Source organism: Epinephelus fuscoguttatus, linkage group LG23, assembly GCF_011397635.1.
Source record: "Epinephelus fuscoguttatus linkage group LG23, E.fuscoguttatus.final_Chr_v1".
Lineage (NCBI taxonomy): Eukaryota > Metazoa > Chordata > Actinopteri > Perciformes > Serranidae > Epinephelus > Epinephelus fuscoguttatus.
This window is the reverse complement of record NC_064774.1, coordinates 34,004,090-34,021,059: the sequence shown is the minus strand read 5'-3', so window position 1 is coordinate 34,021,059 and position 16,970 is coordinate 34,004,090. Positions and strand designations below refer to the sequence as shown.

General features: G+C 41.4%; 1 protein-coding gene across 12 annotated transcripts in view; it reads left to right on the top strand.

The window, feature by feature from the left end:
* camk2d1 (calcium/calmodulin-dependent protein kinase (CaM kinase) II delta 1) overlaps window positions 1-16,970 on the top strand; it is a 216,301-nt gene that overhangs the window by 130,195 nt on the left and 69,136 nt on the right. For 6 of the 12 annotated variants that reach the window (XM_049568860.1, XM_049568856.1, XM_049568862.1 and 3 more), the window contains exons 5-6: window positions 4,626-4,691; window positions 11,859-11,931. In XM_049568860.1, coding sequence (XP_049424817.1) covers window positions 4,626-4,691; window positions 11,859-11,931 — 139 coding nt within the window. Of the gene's footprint in view, window positions 1-4,625; window positions 4,692-8,075; window positions 8,149-11,858; window positions 11,932-16,970 lie in introns of all 12 variants that reach the window. The other 6 variants (XM_049568864.1, XM_049568861.1, XM_049568855.1 and 3 more) reach the window with 1 other exon arrangement.

Here is a 16,970-nt window from a genome sequence, read left to right as displayed (position 1 = left end):
CTGGGTTTTATTCAGTGTATTTTTTAATTCCAAAGATGGATGCCAGGTTCCGTCCAATCCTAGACCTGAGGGGTTTGAAGGTTTAAAGTTTCTGCAGTTCTGAATGTTACGGATTACAGATTTTCTCTATTCAGTGACACAGGTTTGTGTCAGTAGGTCTCAAGGACGCCTGTTTTCTCAGGGAATAGAGGAGCCGTCTCAGCTACTCTGCCCACTTTGGGCACTCAAGGCATACGTGAAAGCCACTGGCAATTTACATAAGACTGACCAACTTTTTGTTGCAATGGGGGTTGTAAGAAAGGTAAACCCTGGTCAAGACAGAGACTTTCTAACTGGATTGTGGATGTGATCCTACATGTTTACAGGTCGCATGGCCTGCCAGCCCCTAGTAATGTGAAGTTTCACTCTACTTGGAGTGTGTCCACATCCTAAGAGCATTGAAAGGGGTCTCTCTGTAAGACATCTGTGCTACCACGACCTGGGAGTCTTTATGTACCTTTGCTCGCTATTACCATCTCAATGTGGCTGCCCCTACAGCTGTGGCAGTGTCCATCCCAACGGCTTATGTTCCTTAGTGTGGTAAGCAGTCCTCGTGACCTTGCTGGTATAAGTCATCCAGTGCTAAAGCACCGCCTTCTGGCAGTCAGGAAGAATGAAATAGAACGAGAGTCACAGTTGTAACTATGGTTCTATGAATTTTAATGGGCTTGTGTGATGGTCTCCCTAAGACAGTTCTGACAGTAGCCAAAACTCAGGCAAATTTGACCTATTTCAGCTAATTAAAGTTGCATAATTAAAGCATCACCTTATTGCCCTGTCATATCAGCAGAAATGCTCATTTCAGGCTGATTTGGATATTTCATTTTAAAGCTGTTAACTCCCAATGCTGATGATGTGCCGATACTATTGTGCATCCCTACTGATGTTTAAAATAACAGTGTGGTCGATACCAATGCTGATGTTTTTATACTAGGTTTTTTTGTTGTTTTTTTGTATGTATATATATATATATCTACAGTACAGGCCAAAAGTTTGGACACATCTTCTCATTCAATGCGTTTTCTTTATTTTCATGACTATTTACATTGTAGATTCTCACTGAAGGCATCAAAACTATGAATGAACACATGTGGAGTTATGTACTTAACAAAAAAAGGTGAAATAACTGACAACATGTTTTATATTCTAGTTTCTTCAAAATAGCCACCCTTTGCTCTGATTACTGCTTTGCACACTCTTGGCATTCTCTCCATGAGCTTCAAGAGGTAGTCACCTGAAATGGTTTCCACTTCACAGGTGTGCCTTATCAGGGTTAATTAGTGGAATTTCTTGCTTTATCAATGGGGTTGGGACCATCAGTTGTGTTGTGCAGAAGTCAGGTTAATACACAGCCGACAGCCCTATTGGACAACTGTTAAAATTCATATTCAATCAATCAATTAATCAATCAATCAATCAATCAATCAATTTTATTTATAAAGCCCAATATCACAAATCACAATTTGCCTCACAGGGCTTTACAGCATACGACATCCCTCTGTCCTTAAGACCCTCACAGCGGATAAGGAAAAACTCCCCAAAAAAAACCCTTTAACGGGGAAAAAAAACCGGTAGAAACCTCAGGAAGAGCAACTGAGGAGGGATCCCTCTTCCAGGACGGACAGACGTGCAATAGATGTCGTACAGAACAGATCAGCATAATAAATTAACAGTAATCCATATGACACAATGAGACAGAGAGAGAGAGAGAGAGAGAGGGAGATATTATGGCAAGAACCAATCAGCTAACTAAAGAAAAACGAGTGGCCATCATTACTTTAAGAAATGAAGGTCAGTCAGTCCGGAAAATTGCAAAAACTTTAAATGTGTCCCCAAGTGGAGTCGCAAAAACCATCAAGCACTACAACGAAACTGGCACACATGAGGACCGACCCAGGAAAGGAAGACCAAGAGTCACCTCTGCTTCTGAGGATAAGTTCATCCGAGTCAGCAGCCTCAGAAATCGCAAGTTAACAGCAGCTCAGATCAGAGACCAGATGAATGCCACACAGAGTTCTAGCAGCAGACCCATCTCTAGAACAACTGTTAAGAGGAGACTGTGCGAATCAGGCCTTCATGGTCAAATAGCTGCTAGGAAAGCACTGCTAAGGAGAGGCAACAAGCAGAAGAGATTTGTTTGGGCCAAGAAACACAAGGAATGGACATTAGACCAGTGGAAATCTATGCTTTGGTCTGATGAGTCCAAATTTGAGATCCTTGGTTCCAACCGCCGTGTCTTTGTGAGATGCAGAAAAGGTGAACGGATGGATTCCACATGCCTGGTTCCCACTGTGAAGCATGGAGGAGGAGGTGTGATGGTGTGGGGGTGTTTTGCTGGTGACACTGTTGGGGATTTATTCAAAATTGAAGGCACACTGAACCAGCATGGCTACCACAGCATCCTGCAGCGACATGCCATCCCATCCGGTTTGCGTTTAGTTGGACGATCATTTATTTTTCAACAGGACAATGACCCCAAACACACCTCCAGGCTGTGTAAGGGCTATTTGACCAAGAAGGAGAGTGATGGAGTGCTGCGGCAGATGACCTGGCCTCCACAGTCACCGGACCTGAACCCAGTCGAGATGGTTTGGGGTGAGCTGGACCGCAGAGTGAAGGCAAAGGGGCCAACAAGTGCTAAACATCTCTGGGAACTCCTTCAAGACTGTTGGAAAACCATTTCAGGTGACTACCTCTTGAAGCTCATGGAGAGAATGCCAAGAGTGTGCAAAGCAGTAATCAGAGCAAAGGGTGGCTATTTTGAAGAAACTAGAATATAAAACATGTTTTCAGTTATTTCACCTTTTTTTTGTTAAGTACATAACTCCACATGTGTTCATTCATAGTTTTGATGCCTTCAGTGAGAATCTACAATGTAAATAGTCATGAAAATAAAGAAAACGCATTGAATGAGAAGGTGTGTCCAAACTTTTGGCCTGTACTGTGTGTGTATATATATATATATATATATATATTTTACTACTATTTTCATAATTTCCCTCTCAAATGTCTTTCTCCTTCAGACAACTATTTGTGAAGTTTATTAAGTTAAACTACACTTTATGAGATTACACTGAAAACATCATTATACTTGCCCAATACTGAATAGGGCTCGAATGCATCATAATGTAAGTCATGCAACCTCTGTCAGCAGTTAGTTCTGCCCACTGGCTGCTAACAGTTAACAACAACTAGCTTTTCTCCTGCTGATTTTAACACCCATTTGCTTTTCACAATATAGCATTATCAGGAAAACAACAGGGTGCATCCTCTGATGCATCTTCTGTGTATCTGATACATAAGTCAAGATACAATATTATTGCGATATGCTGAGTATTGTGACAAAAATATTGTGCAATTTACTATCTTTTTTCAACTGCAAATTATTTCTCCAAAGGAAAATGTTGTCAACATCAGTTTTACCTCCGTAAGATAAAGTTTTCAATCTGTTCATCTGACTTCAATCATTTTTATAGCAGCAAAATATGATGCAAAACAGACAGACTGACCAACACTGTTGTGATGGACTGTGTTTTTTTTTTTGTTTTTTTTTTTTTTTCTCGCTTTCTTAGACTTGGATGGTAGTTTTGTCAAGCTAAATGTGTCCAGTGTTGGTTGATTTTTCGGTGGAGCAGGTTTTTTGTTAGCTTTGCAGTCAGCGGCTAACGCTATCTCTGGATGGTGGAGTGTGAGGTGAGCCCTCTTGTTTGTAGTATTCCCAGCGTATCTTATTCTCATATGACACTGCAAATCGCATGTATCATATCTAAGTTCTCCTTTCCTTCTGTGTTTAAAAAATCCAAAATAAGTCCAGACGTTTCATTTAAACGCCAACGGTGCATTTCTGATTTTGTTGTCCAGTGTTTCCATCTTTATTTTGATGAACTTCCTGCTAAATGCCACTGACTGAGACCTCTGCTGACCTCATAAGGACGTGTGAAAAAGCAGTTGATTATATCATTCTAGTACCAAAAGTTGTATTAAAATGTGTATTTGCAAAAGTTAATATTACATATAATAAAAGATCGATACTTGGCTTCTGCCTCTACAATACTGTCATGCAAAATATATCGCAATACCATGGTTTATCGTTTTTTTCCCACACCCCTATGAGTGGTTGGAGTTTCCTCCTGGGCTCAACTACTTCACTTGTGGATTGATATCTACTGCACATTCATTTGTTGTTCTTTAAGGCATAACAGTGCTATTATCACTGCACCTCCATTCTGTTATATCTGTTCCTGTCTCACTTGGGAAGGCCCTCTGGCTTTTAGTCATAACCTCATGGAAAGACATGGAAACATCTTCCAGCTGAGTAAACAATGTCCACACACCGTATAAGCATATCTGCTGAAATATATTGTTTTAGTGATTTCACCATGTAGGCACAAAAGCACAACATTAATCTTTTGACCCGGTTCTGGATGAGACTTGTTACTGTGCAACATTATCAAGCCTTTGTTTTTCTCCCCAGATGCAGAAATGAACATCTGTGATTTTACACTTCAGTTCTTTTCCTGACAAACATGGATTTTCTGTCCAACTTTCCACTGCTCATTCTGTTCTTTGTCCTTTTATTTCTCCAGAGTTACTGGGGGTGAGCTGTTTGAGGACATTGTTGCCAGGGAGTACTACAGTGAAGCTGATGCCAGGTCAGTCTAATCTTTGTTTTATTTATATTTCTCCTTTTACTGTATGAATGTGATGTGAATTTTGTTTAGTCTATGTTGGCACCAAAGGCATAACCAAGCAGATACACACTATAAAACAGCTAACAAAATGATTTCCATGCACATTATGAAACTGCATATTGACTACCTGTCAGCATGTATGTGAATTATAACATACACACACACAAAATACAATCCTCCTCATTATACATTGCATATATGCTCAGTGTGTTGCTGTCTTTGATATGCCTTTTAAAGTCAAAACCTTTAGTTCTACATTTCTTGTTCTGCCTTTGTCTTTTCATTATGAATCTGCTTTTCCCATTTTTACCCTGACTGCCTACTAAAAATCTATTCAAAAAGAACTCTGTCTGGGCCTTTCCATTAAAGTTCCACTTAAGATTTTGTTTATAGCAGTCTCAGACAGACAACGATAAGCCTCTGGGGGCATTTCAGTTAGCTAGATTGAACCATTCTCATTCCCAGGTTATCAAATACTAGGGTTGGGCTGGTGTGAAAATTTTCAAACTGGTTTAATATTAAGCCAAACACCAGACAGGACAACTATAGCTGATTTTACTAGGTTTCGTACTTGATTCAGCAGCTGCTCCTAAGTGGAATATAATGTCATAGGGTCTCAACAGAAAATTGGCGTCTGACTATTGCATAGCATTGCATAGGATCACATAGGATCGCATAAAATCAGAGCTCTCTGTCCACTGTGAATCCGCTAAATATGCACTGCTGTTACTTCATGTAAACAAACCACATAGCTATCAGTTGTTTGCTCGAGATCAGACTGGAGATGTAACCACTTAGAGGTGAGTGAGAAGTCTATCTGCTATCTTCCTGCGTTTGGAAAGTTACCTTTTAAACAGAAAACACACATTTTATATAGTGATATTTACTGGAAGAGATATACAAAAGAGCCAACAGCAAGCAGCCTAGTTTGTTATCAGTGATGTTCATTTAACTTACCAGAAATTTTCAGCTCTTTCAGCAATCTCCCTCCAGTCGGCTGATACCTTATTAAGGTTTTTGTAGTGAAATAAGGCGACTTTGTATAGATAATTCCTGATTTCAAAGTAATGAATAAGCTTTTCTTTGTTCATTGCAGTGCATTCAAAGTGAGCCACAGGAATAAATGGAAACACAGCGTCCGACAAAGTTCAGCTTAAAACAATGCCTGCACTGAGTTAGGACACATCTTTCATCAGCTTAAAATCCAAAATGTTGTCTTATCAGTGCAGTACAGCCGGTCGCTGTTATTGTTAAACAACACCCGGTGGCGTCAGGAAGGGGTCCATGTCATTGGTTCGACATCCCATTAGTCCGATTGTCCGCGGTGCTGAACGGCTCGTGGCGGGCGTATGGTGCGCCGTGACCGGCTTGAGGCAGAGCAGGCTCATGGCTTATGTGTTTGTCACTTTCTTTTTCATTTTAACCCACACCATGATCTTTTCCTGACCCTAACCAAGTGGTTTTTGTGCCTAAACCTAACCAGACCTTAACCACAGGGCATCATGATGATTTCGGAACGGACTTCAGAACAATGAGTTTGATATGTTCAGAACAATGGGATGTCGAACCAATGGGCTGTCGAACCAATGGGCAGTTCCCGTCAGGAAGAAACATGTCGGGACAACAACATAAGTAAAGGGGGCGAAAGTCTGAGTAGGGCGGGTGGTAGTGGTCGTGGATGGGTCCAGCAACCACTGACTTTGAGCCGGGGGACCAGTGATTGCTTCCAAAATGATTGTAAAGCCAAACTCTGTTCTTTTTTCCTAAACCAAAATATATGCTTTTGTTGGCTAAACCCAACCATATGTGTGTGTTGGCGAAATGTAACCACAAGCGTTTGTTTTTGAAGGAAAAAAACATACATTTGCAATGTTGCACCAATGTAGTGTGTTTATTTTGAGACTAAATCCAAACTGTAAATTTTCTGTGAAAATGGCAGTGTATTTTGAAAACGGACAAAGCATTTAACAGGCAAAAGTTGACACAGTGTCCCAGAATGTCAACAGCCAACACACCCATGGTACCTTGCACCTCATATATCAATGTGTCAAGTCCATGACCAAGCGTCGAATGAATGTGAAGAATGTGTTACCTCGTCACCCCAAAAAACACACAAATTTAGTAAAGTGAACGAACACAGTTTCATGTCAGCTTGAAAGACAGATAAGTTCATTCACACAAACAAGGAGGATCTGGATTCTGTTTTTTGTGGTGGATTTTATTGATCTATAAATTTTTTTTAAAGTTGTGCCCTTTGTATTTTCCTCTAATTGCTTCTTTAATTGCCTAAAGAAAACAACAATGTGCTCTTGCCAAGAGTGACGCCAAGATCAATATTAATATCTGTCTCGTGTTAATTGCTGATATGTTTAGCCTTGCTTAGTATAAAGACTGGAAGAAGGGGCAAATAGCTAGCCTGGCTCTGTCCAAAGTTCACCCCTTAAGCTCACTAATTAACACTTTGTCATGTTTACATTTCTGTTATTGTAGATTAAAAAAGGGGTTACAATCTGTGCCTCTAGGGCAAGTTATGTGCTGAAAGCATTTCTTCTAACAGCCGGGTGCATTCACTGTGTATGCAGAATCTCAGAATCTTGTCACTGTGGCGTTACCAGGTTTGGTACGATTATGCCTGCACAGAGACTGGGGCTGGGCAATATTGTTCAGAAATAATGATGTGATATTTTTAGACTATATCGCAATGCATGATACATATCTTGATATTTTGAAATCTCCTCTTAACTACTGTAGACTACTAATATACAAAATTATTAGATGAATAGCAGTTACAATAAAGGTAATAAAAAAAAAAGTACATATCTGTTACTGCAGTGCTGTTAAATGTGAGGATACACTGTGAGTAGGAAACAAACTAATAGCTCTCCAGTTCATATATTAACAATATTCGCAAGTCTCATTGGTGCTCCATGGTCACAAAATGCACCAAATAGTGCAGCCTGGAGATGCTGCATATTGTTGGGCAGATGGACAAACAGTTGTTTGTTAAGAAATAGTTTTATCATCTAATCACCAGGCTAGCTGTTTCCCCCTGCTTCCAGTCTTTATGCTAAGCTAGGCTAAGTGCATCCTGACTCTAGCTCTGAATGTAAAACAGAGACATGAGGCTGATCCTCTCAGCTTGCTCTTGAAAAGAAAGTGAACAATCGTATTTCCCAGAATGTTGAACTATTTCCTTCAAAATTTTTGTCTGTCGATCAGGTGTTGTTATTTTATGTGTTTGGTGTGTTCAGTCAGCCTGTTCTTGTTCCTTTGTTTCCTGATGTTTGCCTGTTCTCCCTCTTCCTCTTCTTTTTGCTTCTGGCCTGGTCTCTCTCTCCTTTACAGTCACTGCATACAACAGATTCTAGAAAGTGTAAATCATTGCCACATTAATGGCATAGTGCACAGGGACCTTAAGGTTAGTAAGTGACAACAGTAACACCTAACAGACAAAGGCCTGCCAACCTGTGGCACCTTGCCTCGCTCCTCTACTGCCTGATAAACCTTTCACTGAGTGCCACCTTCTCCAAACCAGTCACTCTCACACTGCACCACCTGACAGTGTGTTTTTTAAATCCACCTGCTGCAGGGCATTGTGGGGCAGGTTGGCTGGAGAGGAGGCGGCAGGTGGGGAAGTATCGGGGGGGCGGTAGATCTCATCATGGCCTGCCCCTTCTGTATGCCAGGGCACAAAGTGCATGTAGCATCTGTCCAGAAACATGCTCTGACACAGCCACTGAGAGGCTGTCACCTGAGGGACAAGGACGAGGAGGAGAAGGAGAAAACGGGGTGGGACATTTAGATACCTGCAGAAGTCTATGGCAATTTGTATTCCAAATTATGACACTGGAGTTGTGCTAGTACCACAGTTTAGTGTTTTATTCTAAAAATACTGATCTGTACTGTGTTTCAACCTAAAGCTGATTCACTGTCACTAGGCATCATTACATCGATGTTTACACAAGGATTATATGAAGGAAATATTTTCTATCGTCTTCAACCAGTCTTGCAATTGTGATTTAAATTAGGTTCTTTTATTTGTGATATTGATCATTTAAAACAAGGTGTTTGTATCAAGATCATCACAAATCAAATCAATCACAAACCTATAGACCCCAGCTGATGTTATGGAGATTAAAATAAAAAGAGCATAAATTCATTAATCATTTTCTTGATACATAAAATTGTGAACACATTATCCATTTATATTAATTTTATGTTCAAATGAACAAAACACAACTTTAAATATATTGTTGACATTTAATAATGCCTCAGCACCAGCGATAGCCGTGGCCGGAGGCATTATGGTTTCGGGTTGTCTGTCTACCGTATGTAGGTATGTTCGTCTGTCCGTGCTTGTGAATGCAATATCTCAAGATTGCGTCAAGGGAATTTCTTAAAATTTGGCACAAACATCCATTTGGACTCAACAATGAACTGATTAGTTTTGGATAGTCATAGGTCAGAGGTCAAGGTCACTGTGACCTTTACTCATTCTCATGAATGCAATATCTGAAGAACACTGTGAGGGACTTTCTACACATTTGGCACAAATCTTCAGTGTTCAGCTCCAGTTGGTGATGTATGTTCCCATGTGACTGGTGATGTAACAGTTGTTTATAAAATGTTCTGTTGGCGCAGATTAATCGGCCAAACTGATAAATCAATCAACCTCCAATGCATTTTGTTAGATAGTTTATTTTGAAAAGTCTGTGGATATTCTCATTTATCCAGGTCAATTCCATTCTGGCAACAATTAAATCGTAGGCAACTGGACTTTGATTTTGTCTAGAACAAAACTTCTAAAGACTTCTAGACAAAATCAAAGTCCAGTTGCCTACGATTTAATTGTTGCCAGAATTTATTTTGAAAAAGACTTAAGACTTTGTCGGCATTATTGAATATCATTTATCTCTGAGTTAAAGGAGCTATACGTAAGAAATCTCAAGCAAATAGTCGTAAAATCCTCCTAATATGTCACAGAGACTAAGGAATAATGTTCATATAACATACTGATCTCACCAACAATAGTACAGCCACAATATTTGCATCTGAAAAATTTTTTTGCAGTCTGCAAATCACGTTTATGTTTTGAATTTGTGTTTTGGCCTGTTGCACCACCCACCGCCGTCTACCAGTCATGCAGTCAGTAGAGTCTCAGCATTAGTTACAGTTTTGACTGAGCTACAGCAACACGGCAAGCAGCATTAGCAGTGTCCCAGTACATAGCATTAGCAGCTGGCTTCTCCTCAGCTGTATCCAGGCAGCAGAGAAGCCGGACTTGCTTCAACGGTCCGCTGGAAAACCAAAGATCAAGGACGCGGCGATGCGGCCCTGCCACGGCAGCCGCCCGTGGGCAAACAAATCAGTCTCCAACATGACGCTGTCCAGCAACCTCGAATCTGTAGGGGAGGGGGGGCGGACCCGACTCGCAGCAATATTTTGAATTTGAGTGCAGTAACCGTTCTGGCCACATTCTTACATACAGCGCCTTTAACTGATAACTACTTTCAGCTACTTTTTAAATCTCCCATGGTGGGTCGCAAGCATAATGCCCAGTTCAGACCAAAGATTCACGATGAGACAAGTTGAAACTGGTAACTACTTTTAATACCCCATTCTGCAACATTGTAAAAACCTGCCAATTCACACCAATGCAACTGGATGAGACGGTGTATACTCTCTATGCTACAACTCTCTTAACTTCCGTTCTGATTTCCAGGTTTTTAGGCTTATTTTGTGGCTGAATATAATTTGTAGCTTTGCAAAATATGAATGAGGATAGTGATGGTGAGAGACTGAGTTGCATCTGTAGTAGTGATGAAACGGTGAAAAACAGAAAAAACAGCAGTCATCAGATGGAATGTATTCATAATAAATATGTCGCAATATTATGAATTACCTTGGGGCGTCGGTGGCTTAGTGGTAGAGCAGGCACCCCATGTACAAGGCCGTTGCCGCAGCGGCCCGGGTTCGACTCCAGCCTGTGGCCCCGTGCTGCATCTCATGTTATAAATTACCAGCGCCAATTAATCAGTCAATGACAATGTGTGTGTGGTGGGGGCATAAGCACTGACAGCGAGCAGCAGCAACGACCCACCATCGAACACCGGCACACCGTGAGGATGGAAACAGAGGGCTTGGCGGGGACGGAGTACCTGTCGAAGCAGGCCAACACGTCGTCTACGGTTATTTTGACATGACCAGTGGACTTCACTACATAGCAATTGGCTTTTAATACAGGTAACATGTTTTACGTTCTAGAACCAACCTCCAGCAATGTGACCAGCAGAGCTGGAGGTGACAACATCAGCCGGCTTGAGTTGAGCCCAGACTGGCTTAACACAAAACATTAAACCTTTGCTGCCCATGATACTGTCCCTGGCTGTCAGTTATGACTATACTTTTGTATGTGACTTGTTTAGAGATTGTTGCCAATGTCATAAAAGGGATAAAATAGGTGCAGTTTCAAACAAGGTTTTAATACAAAAATGATGAATCAATGAGCCGCAGTGTACTCCAGATTGTCTTCTTGTTTTACTGTGCAGCACAGTTATTAAACTTTCTGGAGCTGACATAACATCAGCATCAAAATAATTACAAAATTTCAGATTCAGTTATTTCCAGATTGTTGCTTTGACAGAATAAAGAAGGACCAAAAACTGCGACTCTTTGTCACTGAATCAGTAACAGAGTCAAAGCACAGCTTATTTACACTCCTACATCTCCCTCCTCTCCTCAGTCTGTCAGGGTCCAGCCTCCAGTTGGCCAGGGGCTAACACCACTTTTGTTTTGAGACTCGGGAAGAGAATTGGCCATGTTGTCATAATATTAGATGATGACAAAAGTTCAGCTAGTTTTTCTTTTCTGGGCCTGTCCAGGTCAACATCTATTGGTGACCATGGCAACACACACACACACACACACACAAAATTTAAACACTGAGGAAATGGTCCATTTTGCCAAATCGCCCTCATTATGTTTGCGTGGAGAGTCAATTGCCACATTGCTGCACAGTCTCCTCACTAACATGGCCAGCGGCTCCCCGAGTGTCAAAGCGAGCTCCCAGCCACAGACAGTGAGTGGTAGCTTGTCACTAACCCATGGCCCCCTGGTGTTTGCATGCAGTCATTGCATTCAGCAGATCCTAGAAGCTGTGCTCCACTGCCACCAGATGGGCGTGGTCCACCGCGACCTCAAGGTAAGTAGACTCACCGTGAAGACCAAAGAAATACACATTCTTCTCTTCCTTTTTGTCCTTTGGCCCCACCCTCCAACATGTCTTACCTGTCTCCTGTATTTGTCTCTTCAATTTTCACATTAATTACACAATATCTGTTGTGCATCTGTGTTTTGATGTTCTATTGAAAATGGATTAATGAAGTAAAAAAGAATGAAAAGAAAAACATAATTTACATACATTTTCTAAAAGGTTATTTAGAATTATTACAGATAGATTTGACAGATTCTTTTTATGCCTCTGTGCCAGCAGTAGCCGGGGCATTATGTTTACGCATTGTCCATACAACGTACATCCCATTCATGTGATGTCATGTGTTCACTATATCTCAAGACCGCCTTGAGGGAATTTCTTCAAATTTGGCAAAAATGTTCACTTGGACCCAAAGATGAACCCATTAGTTTTTGGTGATCATAGGTCTTGGCAAGTTTGGCATAAAACATTCACTTGGACTCAAGGATGGCCTGATTAGATTTTGGTGGTTAAGGGTCAAAGGTCAAGGTCACTGTCACCTTATCTTTCTCATTCTTGTGAACGTGGTATCTCAAGAATAGTTTGAGGGAATTTCTTGAAATCTGGCAAAAAACGTCCCCTTAGACTGAAGAATAAACTGATTAGAAGTTGGTGGTCAAACTCAAGGTCACTGCAACCCCACAATACATGTTTTTGGCCATTACTTGAGAATTGTTATGCTAATTTTGTCAAAACTTCACACAAATGTTTACTAGGATAAAATGATGACGTGTTTATTTTATATCCAGAAGATCAAAGGTCAACTTCACTGTGACATCATAATAATCTGTGTAAAACACTTTTTCTGGCTATTACTCAATGTCATATGTCAAGAACAGAAGGGGAGACATTTGTTCAGATACTGAATTGGAAACACTAATCTTGGGTGTCCACCTTGAAACTGTGCTGATTGTATAGGTCTTCTGTGCTGTTGAGGGGACAATGTATGTGAAGCATCCATGTTTTCACAGACATGGATGTAAACTGTAAGAGAAACTTGACTGGTGTGAGGAGGCATACAACTGTGAATAATTCTAGCTTTGAGAGAATCCTGACAAGCACAAACATTTAACAAACACATTTTACTAAGATTGCGTGTCAGTCCATATTGAATGGATATAGAGGGAGCACAGCACAGCAAATAAAGACACTCCGTGTTGTGGTTGTTGCAAACTTGTTGCAGGCATTTAGAGATGATAGGATATGAGGCAGTTGGAGGTATCTGACTGAATCTGTTTTTTTTCCCCTCAATTTTTATTTTCACGCATTTTTCAAGCAATGCAAAAGAAAGCAGAGCTTTCCAGGGCCAGTTGTTTTTGACAGTGTTGTGAGTGTGAACAGAGTGTTTAATCATTTACACACTGCCATGAAATATTATATTAGTTACTGTTGTATCTTGTCACACATATCCTATGTGCATATTGTAAACCAAAGGCCAAAACATACTGGCGGCAAACGTGTAAAAGAGTATACCCCTATTATTTTCAATGGACGACCCCACACCAGCGATGGCTAGGTCCGCGTCGGTGCTCCTGGATGCTTCACACCATCATCCTATTTCCAGCCCAGCCAACCCCGGAATTAAATGCAATTTTCCACCACTCACTCTCTGCTTGTACATCAGCTTTTGTAGCAACTCTGTTTCTCTACTCCTGTGGCAGCTCGACTCCTCTCCTCATTATGGGTGTATAACGAGAAGGGGGCGGCAGTAGCTCAGTCCATAGGAGCTTGGGTTGGGAACCGGAGGGTCGCATGTTTGAGTCCCCATCCGGACCAGAATATGGAGCGTGGACTGGTGACTGAAGAGGTGCCAGTTCACCTCCTGGGCACTGCCGAGGTGCCCTTGAGCAAGGCACCGAACCCCCCAACCGCTCGGGGCGCGTCACCAAGGGCAGCCCCCTCACTCTGACATCTCTCCACTTTGTGCATGTATAGGTCCTGTTTGTGCATGTGTGTGTCTTTCGGACCTGTGTGCAATTGACAAGCAAGAGTGAAAACATTGAATTTCCCCTCAGGGGGATTAATAAAGTAAATAAACTTAAACTTAACTTAAATTAGAACTCTGTAGCTGTTGATGTCTCTTGTGTGTGCCAAAGAATGGAGAAGGTGGAGAAATGTCCTGAGCTAAGTGACCCCAAATCCCATCATTATACAGATGGTGGCCAAAAAGATACTGCCTGGCGAGTCATAGCCATGGCTCTTCAGGTAAGAAATAAAAGGTAAAAAAGTTTAATTAGTGGGTGTCCACACATGATTTTAGGCTAATACAGAGGTAGAGGACGTACAGATCTTTCAGTAAAAGTAGTGGTCGTCTGTTGACAAGCTGCAGCTCAATGCATTTAGTGTGTGCTAGGGGTTTCACTTGACCCGTAACACAAATTAAACAGGATGACTAGCCAATATGAAAATCAAAAGAAAGCATAGAATAATGTACTGAAGGAGACTGTTGTCCCATCACATTTTTTTGTGGTTTGAGAGCAAAGATCTGGTCACCGCTGTGCAAAACTCTGCAATATAATTAAATCCGAACCCTCGGGTGTGTGACAATAAGTGGAACTTTAATCTCTAATCTTTATGATCATTCAACACAATCGGTTACAGAAGGAACAGCCAGCCTTTTTTTGCTTTTGGCCATAAAAGGTAAAAACACATAAATGACAAACAACTGTAGCCGCTTAAGTGCAGTTTACTGACTCTACTAACACATAAAAAAGCACATAGAATAAGTTAACCTTCAGGGCTTTCTGACAGAGAGACCTTTCTGTAAGAAATCTTTTCATTTTAACTAGGGCTGTCAAAATTAACACGTTAACACAGGACGATTAATTTGTGGAATTAACAAGATAATTCTTTTAACGCCTGCACAGAATGACCTGCCCAGTATTTCCCACAATTCAACTCGCACCGCCGCCATTCACTCGTCGTTGCGTAAACAGCATGGCTGATTGTGGCCTGAATGAGATCGAGGAACCCAAAGAACCTGATGATCCTCTGGATGGAAAGTTTGAGTATGAAAAAAATTAAGATGGAACAGTCAGTAAACGCGTTGTGATTTGCACACACTGCAGGAAGGAGTTTTCGTTTCACTAAAGCACCTCCAACTTAAAGTGTCATCTGAATGCCAAGCATGTATTTGTTGGGTTTCAACTTAAAGTGTAACACCTGGAATGCGTCAGGCCACCCTCACCGAACGCAGGGCATTAAGTTAGTCTACCTCTGAAAAGTTGACAGACACAATTGCCAAATGGATTGCCAAGGACTGTAGACCGATTAATGTCATTGGGGACGCGGGCTTCACAGAAGTTTTGAAAGTTGCAACTCTCGACGCATTCTACAAGCCACCGTCAAGAGGCACAGTGATAACTAAAATCCACAAACTCTATGAAGCTATAAAGAAAACTAAGGAAGAGGATTTGGCTTCAACTGAATATGTTGCCCTGACAGGAGACCACTGGACTGACTCTGTGTGTAACAACAATTGTCTGGGTGTAACTGCGCATCACATCACTAAAACCTGGTAACTGAAGTCATTTGCGCTAACCTTAATGAAAACAGAAGAGCGCCACTTTGCCGAGGTAAGTGCAGAACATTTTCAAACAGTAGCACGCAAGTGGGCAGTTGAAGGAAAAATCACAACTATAGGGACGGACAGTGGCGGAATATGATAGCTGCAGCTAAACTTCTGCCATATGAGCACATGCCCTGCATAGCTCACATTGTACAAAGAAGCATCACTGTGAGCCTCACTGATAGTGGATTTGCAAATGTATTGGCCAAGTGTCGCAAAATTGTCGGCCACTTCAGACACAGCACGGCAAACACCATGGAACTTCAAGCACAGCAAGCGACCCTGGGACAGCAGCAGGAGCCACTGACCCAGGATGTTTCCACACGGTGGAATTCAACACTGGAAATGGTGAAACGTCTAATCCGCAATCAAGCAGCAATAAAAGCAATCCTGGACCAACAACACCACAAACTAGTTATGCTGACACCACCAGAATGGTACAAACTGCAGAGACTGAAAACTCTTCTAGAGCCCTGTAGGTAATGAATTCACATATGATATGTCATATAATGTGACTATTAGTGTAAGTTGAAATTTAAATTGAACTGATCAAATTCAAATTAAATGTTAATTCATTTGTCAACATACCAACTTCTGTTCTAATAACTTATTGTATCTGTGTGTGCGTGCACGCCAAGAAAATACTAACAATGCATGGCTCAAGCTTGCAACGGCGCTGGATCCACGTTTCAAAGACTTGAATAGTCTGCCCAAGAGTGAAAGAGAAGAGGTGTGGACCACACTTGGAGGGATGCTGCATGAACAATCAACCAGAAGGTCTCTGCAGACCTCTCAAGATGGGCCACCCAAGAAGAAAATGAGCCCTCTACAGATGGGCTTCAGAATCAGATGAAGAGGTGCAGCCTGACAGAGCCATACAGAGGTACAGAGCAGAGCCAAGCATCAATATGGAGGACTGCCCCTTGCAGTGGTGGGCTGCTCATTCATGAACCCATGACAAGCTGGCCCTGCTTCAATTTTCAATTTTCAATTTTATTTATAAAGCCCAATATCACAAATCACAATTTGCCTCACAGGGCTTTACAGCATACGACATCCCTCTGTCCTTTGGACCCTCACAGCGGATAAGGAAAAACTCCCCAGAAAAACCCTTTAACAGGGGAAAAAAACCCGGTAGAAACCTCAGGAAGAGCAACTGAGGAGGGATCCCTCTTCCAGGACAGACAGACGTGCAATAGATGTCGTACAGAACAGATCAACATAATAAATTAACAGTAATCCGTATGACGCAATGACACAGAGAGAGAGACAGAGACAGAGAGAGAGACAGAGACAGAGAGAGATGCAGGACAGACGGTAATGACAGTAGCTTACAACAACATTAATGAAAGTAATAATATTATAATTAATAATAATATATTAATATCTGATAGTATACATGTGTGACAATAATCATATG